This window comes from Anopheles moucheti, chromosome 2, assembly GCF_943734755.1.
Source record: "Anopheles moucheti chromosome 2, idAnoMoucSN_F20_07, whole genome shotgun sequence".
Classification (NCBI taxonomy): domain Eukaryota; kingdom Metazoa; phylum Arthropoda; class Insecta; order Diptera; family Culicidae; genus Anopheles; species Anopheles moucheti.
This window is the reverse complement of record NC_069140.1, coordinates 12,046,425-12,059,787: the sequence shown is the minus strand read 5'-3', so window position 1 is coordinate 12,059,787 and position 13,363 is coordinate 12,046,425. Positions and strand designations below refer to the sequence as shown.

General features: G+C 43.3%; 1 protein-coding gene across 5 annotated transcripts in view; it reads right to left on the bottom strand.

The window, feature by feature from the left end:
- LOC128299906 (sodium/potassium-transporting ATPase subunit alpha) overlaps positions 1–13,363 on the bottom strand; it is a 63,781-nt gene that overhangs the window by 14,884 nt on the left and 35,534 nt on the right. For 3 of the 5 annotated variants that reach the window (XM_053036054.1, XM_053036055.1, XM_053036053.1), the window contains exons 2-3: positions 3,636–3,716; positions 231–356 (exon numbers count right to left, since the gene is read on the bottom strand). In XM_053036054.1, coding sequence (XP_052892014.1) covers positions 231–356; positions 3,636–3,716 — 207 coding nt within the window. Of the gene's footprint in view, positions 1–230; positions 357–3,635; positions 3,717–11,704; positions 11,847–13,363 lie in introns of those variants that run through there. The other 2 variants (XM_053036056.1, XM_053036057.1) reach the window with 2 other exon arrangements.

Sequence of the window (13,363 nt, the reverse complement as noted above, 5' to 3'; positions counted from 1 at the left end):
TACCAAGTTAAATCTTTAAAACATTTTGCACATGTTAGTTTTTCTTTTGATATGCCAAAAAAAAGTGGATTGTTAGCCTACAATTTTACACCAAAAAAAACCATTGCAGTTTATCAAGAACACAATTTAACAATAAATTGAAATAACATTTCTTCAATTCATGGTAGAGAAGTTTCATAACTACGTTCCTATTGGCACGTTTCAACGTTCCTATTGGCTATTATACTTACATTCTCCGGATGTGTCTGTAGTCGCTGGTACAGTTCCTCCGGTGTGATCTTGTGATAGTCAATGTCGAGCTCCTGCTTCAGATCATCTAAATCAGTTTTCTTTTTTGGCGGCATTTTGCGTCTTGACTGTCGGTCCAACCGGAATCAGCGATAATTCACACAGCAGGAAGAGAAAAACAGAAACAAAATACAATTAATCATACATTCGTTTGTTCACTACACACTTTTGTAAATCGATCTATTCGACTGAGCTAGGCACCAATGTACACGCACAGAAATTCTTGCTCAATCGAACACTGGATTTCGACTGACGGTGCCGTGTCGTTGCATCTCATCGTTACCGACCGAGAAGCATCATTAGTGTGGCGATAACCGCTCATGATGGTTGCTCGTAAGATCGATAAGATACCGGTGTGTCAATCAAATCGCTTTGGTAAAAGTTGTTAACATCAAGCAGATCCGTGAGTTGGCCGAGGGTATGCTGATGGATTCATTTGCCAGCACCAGCTAATGCTACTGTCGAATATATAGCTACTACCACTACCATTACTATCGCTATTAGTTTTACCGTATTCCACTGTAAGATCACTAAATGATAATATTTAAAAATATAACTATATAAATAAACTATACTGTTAAAATCTTCCTTCGTTTTTAATTGCATACTGTAAATATATTATATCCCAGCTGTCCTTCATCATTTTGACATCTTATCTCCGGGATCCTCTCCCACTCGCGTGACTAATGAAAGATGGTGGAATATCCTGAGCGAAGATGCTCATTTTACCAATAATTACAAACTGCCCTTTTCGAGCGAAATATTGTTAAAATAATCACCCTAATGATGTGCTTTCCATTCTGCTGCTGTACTGAAAACCAAGCCCCACTAATGGTCTCCTGGGCGTCGGGTTACGACACAAAAAAAAAGAGGAATCACCAGCCCAATGTGGATGTGATGTTCGAGAATTGCGTCACTCGATACACGGGGTTTGCGAAGTGTTTGCATTTCTAGGATTGGTCCCTCCAACAAAATCCCTACTGGCCTTAATACTCGCTCGCTTCAACTGGCGCGTACGGTACCACAGCACCACACATCGTCGTCTGGTGGTCTCATCACAAATGCAAACACGCTCGTTAATGGATAGTTGTTCTAGGTGCAGGCCAGTTTACAGGGCGCTCTAGTTTCGATTTAGCCGCCACCGCACGCGGCACGGCTCGATGGAAAAGAGTTATTTTCCGTTTCGTTTTTTTTTATTTGTCACTCTTCTCCACGGTCCCTCTACTGCGTGCGGTGGAACGCGTGACTGTCATCGTTCGATTTTTTCAAGGACTTTGAAGTGATATTGGCGCCCTCTTCTTAGTAGAAGCTCTCGGCGACGATATGTCCACCAACTAGAACATAACGTATAAAGACGGCCGAATTGGGTGTCTACAAGCAGCATCTAGGGATTAGAAAAAGCTATCTCTAACGTGAATTGTACTGTTGACACATTGGCCGCAGCGTCAGATAAAGGCACCGATAAACGCAAGCAATAGTTGCGTTGCAACTCAGACAACTCAGGCGTTGCAACTCAGACATCGTGTTCCACAAGGCAACGACAATAAAACAATACAAACAGTACGTTCTTTCGTAGACATTCTGGTCACATTATTCGCCTTTATCTTTCAAGAGTGTGGCGGCTCATTGGTGCAATGCTTCAGTTGCACTGCTACATCGAAAGTGAAGTGCTTAAACCTCAATAACTCAATAACCTTATTTCTTCAATAAAATTGTAAGATCCTTCGTACTAGATATACAACTTAAACGATACAAAAAGCTACTACTCTTACCTGTTTACTTCAATCATGCAACAGAAAGGACATTGATAACACAAGTACGACATATTGTTAGCAAATCTACATGCACATTTACTTTTATAAATGATGATGACCTCCAACCAATAAAACAAAGTAATGACAGTAAATGATATTGAAACAAATTAGATGAATGTTAAAGCAGAAAAACTGATGTAAAATAACTACACTGATGTACCGCCGTTCCATCACACATTACGGAATATTTAAAAAAAGAATTATCTCTAATCCTCAACAGCTCAGAAATCAACTGCCCAAGGTTAATATAGCTGCAATTTCAGCAGCTTAATTTAGTGTATATAAAAACACTTCACACTTCAAAAAAATGTATAGAAGTTACTCGAAAACCAGGAACATTCAATTGTTAGCTTGAACAAACACACGGTATGCTCCACAACCGAGTGGTCAAATTTGGCGAGATGACTCGCATGAATGAAATAGTCGTCTGTCAAGCGTGACGTATTTCGGCATAGCACAATTGTTCGGGTCAGCTTCGAAGCGCATGTTTTATTACTATCATTACTATGTGCCCGATAAATGAAACGTCAAGGCGGATAATGAACCAACGTCATTGCAGGAAGGAAGTGTTCTACAAACCCCCCCCCCTGCCCGAAAATCTATTATCGCAAATAAATAGACACCAATTTGGTTGTACGCCGACCGACCGAACTCCATAAAATTGGCAGTGTAATGTCCGTTACATAAGTAACGTACCGCGCCACATTTATGGATGCCCAATACATTCGGATTATGTGTGCCCATTATGGGGCCGCCGCCCGCGATGTATCGGCATGATACAAGCAAAAAAAAACAAAAACGCCGACCGACCGGTGTCATTTGTTCCAATTCTCGCTGCACTATGATTTGTAATGTGTATGACTTTTTTGACTCCTAAGCCCTAAGCCCTTTCGACATCGGACGACGCATGGGACACGGGCGCATGTTCGAGATTAGGCAAACTGCCAATCGTGGCATATGTTACGGTATGTATCGTGTTCGCCTTTTTTTGGCCTGGACAGTTGAAATTCTCTGCCGGAATGTAGCCATGCGTTGCTAACCGTGACGCCCAAGCGCCCGGGGATGGGGGGACACATTTTGCGGAAAATCGTACCAAAAAGTCCTACATGAAAAATGACTCCCGGCGACTGTGATGGATACGATTGTACATCAATGCATCATTATACTACACGAGTTTGGGGTAAGCAGATTAGTGCTTCAAAGGAAACACACAGGTGTATGGACATTTGTCTGCAGCATTGTTAAGTTCAGCGTGAAGTATACATAGTGACGTAAGCGAATCACTACTTTTTTTAGTCTTTTCTAAGTACATCCGATTAAAATTCGTGTAAATCTAAGTATAGCGTCAGTGTGTGTAAGAGTGTTAACAGCGTTAATTTAAAAACTGGTGTTAATAAAAACATTTTGTAACATAATATTAACGACTTGTTAAAGATTAGTGTATTTAAATAATGTATTTGGTTTGTAGTGTTTGTGTTTGTGTAAAAATTATTTTATTTTCTGTAAAAAACAAAATCATAATGTCAGTACTACCTTGAACTGGCCATCGGCGGTGCGATTGTCATCCTTAAGTGGGGCCACCGTGGCCACACGGTACGAGTCCGTCCTACCGGTCTGCAGATGGTTGGGGGGGTTGATGAATGATGATGGTGGTTCGTTTGTGTGTTCAGTAATGAATGTGTGTATTTTTATGAGTTTCATTTATGCGCCGCACAATGACCAACACAACAGCATTTTGATTGGAATGTTGCGTGCGCGCGTATTGAACGTTGCACAAAAAAAAAACGACATTCGTATGCAGCGATAAGCAATGGTAATTGACAATATTGGGATATTACAGATGGGATAAAACCCGAAAAAACAATAAACAAAAACAAAATTACACAATATCATTCAAGCGCACGGAATGCAAGGGACACACGGACACAGCAGAGCAGCAGCATACGCAGAGATCATACGGGAATCATACACGGGATCATCCGCGATCGCATGCATTTCGTTTGTAGGACGACACACGTATCAGGCAGGTTTAATGTAGGTGTATAATAAAAAAAAAACATATAAACAAAACAAAATGAAAATAAAATATGATTAGCATAGGTTGATATATGAAGACGGCACAACAAGCATGCACACACTTTGTACAATCGGAGAGCCTTAAGTTTGGAGAGCGGAGGTTTTGTTTAAAAAAAAAGTCTCAAGAACCTGAGATATTACTGATGCTGATCAACGAATTCGCGAACGAACTTAATAGTTAATTGCTAAATGTAATTTTAAAAGCTTATTCCTGTGGAGGAGTTGCAAAGTAGTATCACTAAAATGACATGTATTCTTGCACAGCAACACAAAGGTTTAGAGCCCAGGCGACAGAATATATGTTGCAAAAAAAGGTTAAAGGTAGAAATTCTTCCGATGCCATTACTCTCTTCCTCTGCTCCATTTATAGCTGAGTACCGCAGTCACGTAATGTAACGTTGTGGGGACAACATACAGCTAGCTATGCGGTATTATTCGACCGTACATTATTGTTCCGGTGCGCACGTAACACGGGTATTGTTGGATGTATAAATGCACCTCGCAAAGAATCTACTTTTTTTTTGCTGCCTGACAATGGCTGCATAGTAATAGTTCATGCTGACATCGATCTACCCCAAAGGAACTCACGCCGGTGAGCGCTTCAAACGTTTCGCGAGTGTTGATGCGGTACCAGCTGCTCCACTTTTTCGTTTGAAGCCATACGTCGGGGCGGGAGGATGTCTCGGGAAACGCCAGGGAAGGTTGATTTGTCGAGAGAACTCATTACACACATCGGTAAAGTGAAGGAAAAAAAATCCCTCTAATACACAGCAGCCTACGTGCTCTGCGCCTGTAAGAGAGGACATGCGCAGTCACGATTTTCGTGTTATATAATCGGGAGAATTCCTTCGATCGTCTCATTTTCCACCGAATTTTCCCGTGCCTACAATTATGTATAACACCGTATGTATGTGCAGTTCCCGCCTCGATCAAGATGGAACATCTTCACTTGCTGGAAACACTGCGCCAATCGGCCAACTGTCGGCCATTCCCAAAGGATACAACCCACCGCCAGCAATGGATGCTTTTAAGCGATGACCTTATACGACACAGTGACAATACAGGAAAACACGAATTACTTCCTAGAAGATCCGTTGGGACGAAAAATCCCACTGTTGGGAACAATATTTCTCAATAAACCCCATCACGAGTGTAGTAACTTCTCGTCAAAATAAAAACCCATTACTTTGTTGATAACAGTCGTGTGAAATGGCAGCACGGACTTGCCCCGTGTGTCAATGCCAATGCCAGTAGTAAAAATATTTGCAATTACATAATTATGCAAAGGGAAAATCCAAACGAGCAATTGATTCTTCCACAATTTTTCACGGGATGCGAATGAAAATAAACAAACAACCTAAGCTACAAAACCGATTACATATGCAAAGGATGAAATATTTCGTAAGTTCTATACGAACCGCTTTACAACCACTAGTATTGCCCGCTTCACAAATACGCCCAAAGATCAGCTTAAGGTCAGTGTCGTAAACTGCGGACAGACAGATGCGCAGCACAAAAGAAAAATAATAATAAAGCGTTACCATCAGCATCAACACGACGTGGCTGCAAAGTGAATGAGGGCAAAACTGTTACTGAATTTGTCTTACCGACACTTTGAACTAAGTTTCGAATTTTATTTCTCAAAATCCCTCAAGGTATTCTGGTACCCCGCCACCACAGAAGCGATCGTCAAATCTTCGCTCATCAGAATGGCCTTTCGCGGACTAGCAGAACATGTTTCAAGCAGTGGAAGAGTATTTCCACGAGCTCTGCTGACCGATTGGCCAGGTGCCAGACGCACGGTTTAGTATACTTTTGAAAAAAAGAAAAGCATGGACCTAATACCGAGCTCAGAAAATTGTTGTCATTTTTCTTCTAATAATAAACGCCATCAACGCGCGATGGCTCAAACATTCACGCAGGAAGGAGACATTTCCGCGCGCTACATCCAATGGCGTTGAGTTATGATTTATTTTATATTTTACTCATTTCTGTTTTCAATGTCACATGTTTCGTAAGTCTTCATTAATGTCATACTGTTTTTTTTTGGATGGAGACGCCCAGTTTCTTTTAATTCGATCAATTTTAGTATCATTAATGATTTTGTGGGCAATTTTTGGCATGGATATAATTAAGCAAATTTAAAATCAGCTTCATCTGAATGCTTTACGAGAAATGTCTTACTGGAAAACTACCTGACATTAGTCTCTGTACTGTACCGTCGCAATGTTTTAGCACATGTGTGCAGTTTTCCGTACTAATCCTCCCTTTCTTACTTTAATCCATGCGCAAACAACCGCTCCACTCATTAACATGTGCGCTGATAAACGTCCCGGATGATCCACTGTCAACATCAACAATTCAGTCAACTGTTGCAAACGTCCAGAGTGAGTGTGCTAATGCAAACCGCAAACACATGCGGCAGAGACATTATGCCCAATGGTGAAATAAGGTACGGTGTGGTGTTTCCTTCCCCACTGAAGCCAGTCCATCGAAATACACCATCCCGTTGTCAAGTGCCGAACTCGGACACCACAAAAAAAAACCTACACCAACTCGACCCAGTTAATGTTAGCTGGCGCGCACCTCCGGAGAGTGAGCGTGCAGCAGTGCGCGATGAATTTACGATGGGATTTCGCGCTTTACCGCCCTAAATCTTGACCACAGCACCGCGCTGAGCTGGAGTCTGATAAGGCGACGCTTTCTCAGCAAATTTATACCCAGCGGCGGCACAAACCTTACGGTGCACCGTGGTTCTGTGAAATAAACTCTCTTTTCTCAGGCGAACCATCGCATAAAGTGACCGCCATCTACCGCCAAGAAGCGAGAGAATATTGTGCTATCACGCGGCCACGATCTGCGGTGGTGGCGATCCTTTTAACAGAACTGGACCGATGACGATGATTTCTCGCGCACGAGTACTTGTTTTGTTTACATTTCCGGGGCGGCGCGGGATGCTGCTGTACGGTCAGCGCTGCTAATCGTCGTATCAACCAAACGCCGCCGGGAGCGAAACGAGGAAGAACCATTAACATCACGTTGAAGCCTTTTTGCACATCAATCAATGGCCACGTGTGTGTCGGTGGTCGGTTTTGGCCAGATTATTTACATTCGGTAGATTGTTTTTATACATCGATCCGCACGAAAGTCGGTCGGTGTACATTGTTGAGTACACACAGCCAATGTAGATCGACTTTTCTGTCACGGCAAGTAGTAAAAACGCCGAAGATGATCGTAATGTTCGGAATGTTGCCTGCCACATCTAGCGTTTACAATGACACACCACCGAGTAGCATACGCGCGGGAATAACCTCTCAACGCATCGTCATCATCCGGCTGAAGGTCCAAGATTAACTGAACCTGTTCTACTCACGCCCTCGATGGTTTGTTTATTTTTCATTTCACTAATAAAACGCTGAACACACCATTCGACACTAGCAGATATTATGTAGCCGTCTGTATTTAGCTTTCAGCGTTCGATCACTCCGCCGTTTGAAATCCCAGAGTTTTGCTTGCTTTAGATCTGTTTTTCCCAAGCAATAGGTAGTTAGAGGAATACTAAAGGAAACTGCTTTCTACGAGGGGGAGAATACATCAATCAACCATTTCCGTCAAAGAAATATTATGGAACAATGTAAAAAACCTCAACATCACCAAGTTGTGAGCAATGTGAGCTGGGAGATTTGATTTGAATCCAAAGTGCTGTTCGAGAACTCAAATGTCAAATCAGCACTTTTGCCAAACATTCTTATCCGCTTCTACTCGCAACAATTTCACAACGTAATATGGTCCTTCCTTTAGACGACTTCTGACGGATGTCCAAACGCGCCACTATCGTCTAAAGGGGCATCTTTTTTATGAAGACGCATTCTTCCAACCGGAAGCACTAAAAAAATGGAGCACTTCAGCAACGACAGAGAACGATTCTATACCCCCACGGCCCCAAACTAAACCCCGAGGATAGCCGGGGGTTCGCGCCACGACCCCCAAAACGGGAACGCTGGAAGATCAAACAATAAAATACTTTGTCGAGCGCTGCCGCGGCAGCAACTTTCCAACACTGCTTTGCAAAACAAAAAAAACAATTCTCGACCGGAAGAAGCCCTCGAAAAGGTTCAACACAATCAACCGAATTAATCTGCTTCTTTCGCTTCATCATTTATCCACCCAGCTCGCGACTATATCTCACCCTGCGCGATCTTCTAATACACGGCCATTCGTCGCCACCGTGTGCGCTTCGACGATTGCGATAAGAAGCTGAAATTTGAATAAACCTGTGCAACGCAAACACCACCACACACCAAACCCCCGCCGTGTATCCGGAGAACCGAAGGAATCTATTTCCGTTTCGGTCCGGTTCCTTCCGGTTACCGACGAGAGGCGGCTCCATTAGTAGTTTTGGGGGAGAGGGCAGGGCAAGTGTGTCAATATTTGAACAATTCGCCCTTTATAGACATTGGCGGTAGCAATTTTTCGGGGAGAAGCACACAACGCAAGCGTTACCTTCAACCGATCCCATCAAACACGCAATCGGTCTGTGGTATCCGGATCTGGAATATAGTTCTAGCAAGACATGTTCAAAGTTCTTTCAGCAAACGGGGCACTCACTTATAAAAGTTATTTTTATTGCCCAATAAAAAATCTTAGTGTCACCGTTTTGTACTATTTGCATCTGTCACATCACATCACCGCTCCACACCCAAAGTACAAATACAAACAGCTCCATTCGTTCTGGCTAGCCAGGGGAGGAGAGTAAGGGCCAAAGTAGACAAAGCTAAACGTGACAAGCAAAGTGCGATAAATGCTTCTAGGGATCGGCGTCTGTAGGCTGCTGGACGAGGTGTTTGTTCGGAAATAACACCACTTTGAAACGACTAACAATAATTTACCCGTCCACCAGTCACACTACACTTGTGGTTACAATTCTATGTGAAGAGGAATTGAATTTTAAGTTCAATAAGCACATTTGTTGCAAATTCGGATTTTATAAGTAGATTTTTAACAGCCTCGTTATAATTAGAGACGTTCAAAGTTTATTACTCTTCTTTTCTGGATTGCAACAGGAATAGGGCGCGATCCTCGGAATACAGTCCTTTTTATTGCCTTGCTGGTGGCGCCCTCTCCCGTCATTTGTTTCAAGCTTCGATCCTCCAGACTAGCAGGTTGTGTCAAAAACTTTGACAACATTATTGATGAATTATTTGAGCGTAAAGTAACGAATTGTGCTCAATAGGCTTGCTTTTGTTTATCTTTAATTTAAACAAAAAACTGCTTTGGTCGATTGAATTTGTTAGAGCATGTTCATTATTTCCTTCAATTGTTTACTGCATATTAGCACTCAGTACCATATTGTTGCACGTTGCCACCATATACCAGGGGCACAGTGTATTTGAATAAACATGAGCGAGACTTAATCTCTGAAACTACTTTTGCTGGCTTAGTTCTCTGTCCTTCCCCTGGACAAAGAAGAGAAGCAAGAAGAAAAAAACAACCAGCGCAAGGGAATCGAGCTACACACAAGCTCGATACAGCATCTAGTTAGCGGCGGTGCGCCCTCCACACTCCTTGCAATGTGATAAACAAGATCAAGTTTAGATCATGATCACCGAACCGACCAAACCCCGCAAGCAAAACCGATCTATTTATCTACAGCTCGGCGGAGGGGCGCGCGGTTGGAAGCTAGCTAGAGCCATAAAAAGCTCTAAATTAAATCTCAACGTATGCATCCTTCAGCCGAGCGGATGTGCAAAGCTGATTTGATCGGGCACGGCACAACGGTGCGGTGGTGTAACCGTGTGGGGCGGTTCATGTCGCCTTGGTTCGATTACGTTGGAGGCGAACAAACAAAAAAAGAAGGAAAGAGCAAAACCACATTCCACCGCAACAACACCCATTTTGTGCAGTTCTAGAGCTACCCCCGTCAAGGCGTCATCTACTTGTGCCCAGGTTAATGGTTGCAGCACAGTCGCACAGAACGCATGGTTTACATCAATGGGACGTGTGTTACATCTCCCACACCTTCCCACACAACAGCGCTGCAACAAAATCGCCAGCGGGATCGCTGTCATCTTCAAAGTATTCCATGCGTGAAAATTTATGAAATCATAAATCTGCTTCTGCAAAAGTCAAAGGAAAGGATTTTTTTTCCGTGCCAGCAAAAAACATTCAAAATCAACACCTTCTACTCGCGGATAGAGGAGTACGTTGTGCAGAGGGTTAAAAAGGTAGAATCGCAACTTTGCTTCTTCGATGTTCACGGGTTTTTTTTGTTATGCTGGTAAATGTCCTCCAAAAAACCGTACACCGAATGGCTTGAGGAGGGAAATTTTTGGATTCTTGCGCCTGTGTTCGTTTGCCCGCACGAGCAACAACCTTTGCCATCGTAGCTCTCCACAGACCCGCGCGTCTGCTTCCTTCACCCCGTCCAAATCAACCAAACGAAGCGCTTTGCGATCGCATGGCCGTTTCATTCTGCCACCATCATTGACCCACAATCAAACAAAACGCGCTGCAGCACACGCTGCATGAAGTAGTGGTGGGAAACGCATGAACATCTGCATGATGCGGGGTGGGGGGAGATTGTGCGTGTTACGCGGCCCAATCTGTGTCCATCGAATCGTAGCATCCGATTCCGTTCCCCGGTGGGCGAAGGTGATTGATTTATTGCTGCTGGAATGTATGTTTGCCGTTTGCGCGTCGGTTAGTGATTTGCGTTAGCACACTTGACACCGAATGAATCGGTAGTTTTGTTTTCACGCACACCACAGCAACAGCCGGTCACAAGCGATGCGTGTGTGTGAACCACCGGGGGCAGCAATTAATATTTGCTCGTTGCAAGTCTTGCCATCACTGAACACAGACAGTATTTCCCGGTGGATTTAATATTGGATTTGCCAGCAATTGTTTACATAAAAGTTGAACAAATAACAACTTGGGATTCCCACAATTGTAGTCGCTTAATATTCGCTTTTAAATATGTTATTATAAGAGATTTAATTCCTTACTTTTAAATTCCAATAAAACCCTTCGTCACAATCTCACAGTTCTGTTTCTTTGTTCCTCGCAATATCTTCGTTCAAGCTGGTCCTTGAAGTTGTTCCCCTCCAAAGAAATTGCCGCATCGTTATGTAATATGCTCAAGAGCGACCTACTGCATTGAGAGTTTTTTTTCAATCTTAACATACGATACAGCCACATATTTTGTTATTAAATAGCCTCAGAAATATTATTATAATAATATTATTCACACAATTATTTGTAATGTTTTGATAGAAATTGCAACACCTCCATTGGTAGCTAATGTGTCCTTGCGCAGTATTATGTAACGCGTCTTCCTGGAATTATTCTTTAGCAGGGTGCAATACCTGTTCGAGCCTCGATCGATTAATTACTAAGTTCGTTCGTAACATTCGTTGATATTCAAACTAAACTAATATCATATCTTTTGACAGTTCTTCAGAGTTTTTTCTCCATTTTCCTCAACTCTCACGCTCACGGCTTGCCTTCCAACGGGGACGGAAACCTACCTGAGGCATTGTGTCCTCTAATGCCTAGCTGGAAGCGAAGGACAAATGCGGATAGCGGCACAACCAGCGGTAAGTGTATATATCTAGTGCTCACACACCACCCCGGTGCAAATTTTACAATTGCGGATGGAAAACCCTCACACTGTACGAGAAAGAGGATTTTAATGTAGGAAAATCATAACGTAAGTGAAAATTAAATAAAATAATAAACACACCCCAATTAACAACCATGTAAATGAAAATTCATGCCAAGCAAAGCAATGCTAACGTCGGCCATCCCGAGGCACATATACGCGTGAGACGCGTAACACGCGGTCCCCATATCCTCCCAGCGTTCGAGTACGGAACGAGAACACGCCGTCGATCGAAACAGTTGCGCAACGCGACGTTTTCTTTTCCAACGCCACCCCCCCCCGTAAGCCCTGCGTGTCCCTTTCCCTACGCGGCCCGCGCGGACGGGACACATGAGCTTCGAGTGAAGGTGAAAAATTGAGATGGAAAAACCGTGCGGGAGAATGGCGTTCAGCCTTCTGAAAAGCTCCGTGGAAAACCCGTTCGCCTCTCGGGTGGATCTCCGTATTCCGCTCTGCGGTCACTCAGCCACAATTCTCTCGATCCTGCTTCATGTACTTCATTCTCCACCGTCTCAAATCTCAGAGCAATCGGCAATGTCTACACACCTTCCCATGACGTTTGATGGCAAACGAGAGCATGAGAGCGTACGGTGGGAACATCCCATCGTTAACAACAACAAAAAAATGGCACCTGCCGACGGAGTGGGCACCCCCCCAAAAAAAAAAAGGAAAACAAATACGTAACAGATGGGATAACCCGACGCCGTGCCTTTCTTCCCCGCCTCACTAAGAAGAGTGCCAAAAATATTCTTCTACCATGTTTTGTTGAACCGGACGAGAAAGTTGCCGAACAACCGGAGAAAAACGGCGACAGCTTGTCCACCTCGGTTAGCGGACCAGGAAAGACACAACCAAACGTGGAGTGCCCGAGAGAACGATTCGGTTCTTCCGTTTTTTTTTTTTTGGCAAAAACAAGCTACTTATTTTCATATTAAAATCCCAAAAATACATTTTTATTTAAGGGAATTTTGCTTTTTTACAGACACTGAGCTCTGCGGACCCATCCAGCTTCCTCTCGAGTACACCGAAATAAAACGAGACAGAGAGACAGCATTTAACCGAGAGAAGCGAGAGCATCCACAGTTGGTTGGCGAATATTTTCTCCAAAGATTAATTCCGTACCCGTACGATCGCATGATCGTCAGCTATGAATTTTCAACAATGGATGGACCTCTTGTAAGATTTAATTAATATACAAAACGTAAAAGTAATATTATGTCCTACTGGTGGAAACTAACACTAAGAGCGATAGTAGTAGTAGTAGTAGTAGTAGTAATTCGTGGTACAAGATGCTATTTAGTGAGTGATATCGCATCCATCCGGTGGCAGCAATCAAGGCTCACGAATGGTGTTTAACTTCCTTTTCATCGGCACCTGGTCAAGCAAACAAGCACATAATCCTTTTCAATCCTTTCAGCTCTTTAGCTCTTTCCTGCTTCAACCATTCCACGCACACGGTGTCAATGTTTAACCCAGCCCGCATCAATTCACACGTCCTTTTTCGCATTCACTTTTAGTGCACACC